At 36.0% G+C, this 3,634-nt stretch overlaps 1 protein-coding gene across 1 annotated transcript in view; it reads left to right on the plus strand.

Annotated features, from left to right (window-relative positions):
- Positions 1-3,634, plus strand: part of IL18R1 (interleukin 18 receptor 1) — a 46,816-nt gene that overhangs the window by 22,871 nt on the left and 20,311 nt on the right. Inside the window, exon 6 of the mRNA XM_007959544.1 lies at positions 871-994. Within this exon, the coding sequence (XP_007957735.1) occupies positions 871-994 (124 nt within the window). The remainder of the gene's footprint in view (positions 1-870; positions 995-3,634) is intronic.

Genomic DNA, 3,634 nt, shown 5'->3' on the forward strand with positions numbered 1-3,634 from the left:
CTTTTCTTTTTTTTATCTGCTTTGCCATCCTTTAAGTTATACATTTTTTATCATTCATTAGTTATTCTTTGAGTAATTACAGGATTTGCCAATCTTATTACAATAAGACAAATATAAAAATTAGTACATTTACATCACAAGCATGCAAGAACTGTTCAACCATTTAACTTCATTCATCCACTTCTTTTACTTTGTGCTATTATTTCATATATTTTTCTTCTGCATGTATACAAACCTCACAATATATTGTAATTTTATTGCTACAAGTAATCAGAACTATTTTGTAATTACTCAGATATTTGTCTTTTCTTGTACTATTCATTTGTTCATGCAGTTCCTTCCTTTCATCTGGCTTTATTTTTCTTGAGCCTGAAGAATGTCTCTCAGCTCACCTTAGAAGGGCTCTTTCCTAATTGCATTGTCAACTCCATTATTTCCCTTTGTTTCCTCTGCATGTTGATGCTTTTAATATATTTCTTTGTTTGATTTGTCTTTTTTTTTTTCTTCCCCTAGAGGTTGCAGTGGGAGTAATGTCCTGATACTACCTACTAAATTGTATACTACAAAGAAAGTCCACTGACCAATTTGAATTTTAATAGTTGATTTTTTTAAAAAAAATTCTCTTTGTCTTTGATTTAATTTGCCTAGCAGAAGCTTATGCATATTTTAGAGATGGAATGCAATTGCTTCCTAATTTGTCTGCCTTATACATTTTTTTTAAATTCCTTAAAACAAGACATATTTGTATTCTGTCTAGAGTGTAGTACTTATGTTATGTATTAGCTTGTTTGACATACACTGGTTTTATTAATGTAAAACCTTTGGTAAATATGAGTTTCTAAAATCTGGACACTGTCAATGTTTGCCTAGGAAAAGATGTTGAGCTTAATTGCTCTGCTTTGCTGAATAAAGATGATGTGGTTTATTGGAGCTTCTGGAAAGAAAATGAAACAGATCACAATGTACATGAAGAGAAGGAGCCAAAAATATTTAGGTATGTATATGACGTTATAAAAAACACTGTACTCCACATTGACTGATGTATGATTTAGGGTTAGTTTAAAATACAATTATAGTTTTATGGTTATAACTTCTAAACTGTAGGTTTATAGACTATGCAAAAATTATTACCCAGATCTAAACTAGAAAAAAAAGGCCAATGAGACCATTTCATTTTACTTTTTAGAAGCAGATTTTGTTCAGGATTGATGGTGATAGGGATTTTACCTAAGCATTTTATCAAAGAGCAATTACAGTTCTTTTGTATTTTGAAAAGTGTGTTAAATGTTGGCATTTTACTACTGTGTAATTACAGGATTTACCAGAGAAATGGTTAGGTCAGGAGTCTGACCAGATCTGTATAAGTTAATGCAGATCATGTATGTGTATGACCTGCCTCACCATGTCACTCATGCATCGGTGTAGTGAGCTGTCTCTGTGTTGCAGGGCGCATCATCAGTATTTTCTTGCAGGGCTTTAGGTGCAGCCAAAGTCAACAGCCATTTACTCCCACTTCTCCCAGTTCTCCATTCTGTACACAAAATTTTATTTGTTTCTGATTATTGAAAATAATGCATTATAAGAAATTTGGGAAATACAGGAAGTCATAAAGGAGGAAATAGCCATTTAAAGACAGCTTTGCATATGTTTTGGGAATTCCTTTGATGGGCACAAGATATGTTGACATTTATGCTGCCTCCTGCATTTTTAGAGATAGTTTACTTCTATTTAGAACATCAGTTACAATGACTGGTTTATTAAAGATGAGAATTGAGAAATTTTATCCAGTATAGAAAGGTTTCTAGAAATTATGACTTATGTTTCAGGGGAACACTAATGAAATTGCCAGTAGTCTACACCCTTGACATTCATTGTTGGTGGACTGGCATTGAACATAATTATTATTTCATTTCCCTCTCAGATTCAGTTAAGGAAAGTTAGAAAAACAGTAAGGAGAAGTAGAAAAAGGAACTATTATTCAATTTACAGTTGAAGATCCTCAGGTTTAAGTGTTTAAGTAACTTTCCCTAAGATTCAAGATAAAATGATCAACCCAGGATGGGAACCCAGACAGTGAGTCCTGATTTCTCTCTCATAAGACCATGTGCACCTCTCTTGTTCTCAAGCCATGAATTGAGACTTATTTTTGAGTTCCTTTGTTTTTCTTATCACCCAGAGTATCTAATTTTCTTAATCCACTAAAGGCTCACTGCTGTCGAGTCATTTCTGACTCATAGCAACCCCTCCTTAGGTTTCTGAGGTGGTATCACTATAGAAGTAGATTCCTTCCAAGGAGTGGCTGTTGGGTTTGAGCTGCCAGCAGTCAAATGCCTTAGGTACTGTGCCGTCAGAGCAAAAAACTAAACCTATTGCCATGAAGTTGATTCTTTCTCATGGAGATCCCATGTATTACAGAGTAGAACTGATTCATAGAATTTTCTTGGCCTTAATCTTTATGGAAGCAGATCACCATGCCTTTCTTTCATGGCACCATTGGGTGGATTCAAACTGCCAACCTTTAGTGCCACCAGACATGCAATTAGTATTCAAATTCTGTTAAATTGCCCAGCTATCCTGCCAATGTATGTTACCCTTAGCAACTGTCCTACGTTGGATTTCCTTGTTTTCCTGTTCTAGTTCTCCATTTCTACTCTATAGAACCCAAACTATTGGGATGTTGTTGGTAGGTGTCAGCTCCAACTCATAGAGACACTACATACAACAAATGAAAGACTGCCCAGTCCTGCACCATCCTCACAATCCTTACTATACTTGAGCCCATCGTTGCAGCTCCTGTGTCAATCTATGTTATTGAGGGTCTTCCTTTTTTGCTGACCCTCTACTTTACCAAGCATGAATCCTTCTCCAGGGAATGGTCCCTTCTGACAACATGACCAAAGTAGGTGAGACAAAGTCCAAAGAACTGCACTTCTTCCAGGACAGATTTGTTCATTCTTCTGGCGGTGCAGGGTATTTTCAGTATACTTTACCAGCATCACAATTGAAAAGCATCAACTCGTCGTTGGTCTTCCTTATTCATTCTCAGTTTCCACATGCATACGAGGTGATTGAAAATACCATGGCTGGCTTAGGCACACCTTAGTCTTCAAAGTGACATCTTTGCTCTTCACCAGTTTAAAGAGGTCTTTTGCAGCAGATTTGCCTACTGCAATACCACATCTGATTTCTTGACTGCTGCTTCCATGGGTATTGCTTATGGATGCAAGTAAAATGAAATGTTTGACAATTTTAATATTTTCTCCATTTATTGTGATGCTGTTTATTGGTCCAGTAGTGCTTTCGTTTTCTTTGTGTTGAAGTGTAATCTATAATCCAGACTGTAGTCTTTAATCTTCATTAGTAAGTGTTTCAAGGTACCTTCACTTTCATCAAGAAAGATTGTGTTGTCTGCATAGCATCTTTCTCCTATTGTGATTCCATGTTCTTCTTCATATAGTCCAGCTTCTTGGATTATTTGCTCAGCATACAAATTGAATAAGCATGGTGAAAGAATACAACTCTGACACACACCCTGTGATATAGTTGAAGATCTGTCAACTTGGCTGGACTTCACTTGTGAGTGTTGTTTCTCATGATGGATCACATGACTATGTCCTAAGCGGCCGGTCAGTCT

The sequence above is a fragment of the Orycteropus afer genome, unplaced genomic scaffold (genome assembly GCF_000298275.1).
Source record: "Orycteropus afer afer isolate SDZICR_OR568_19922 unplaced genomic scaffold, OryAfe1.0 scaffold00017, whole genome shotgun sequence".
NCBI classification, from domain to species: Eukaryota; Metazoa; Chordata; class Mammalia; order Tubulidentata; family Orycteropodidae; genus Orycteropus; species Orycteropus afer.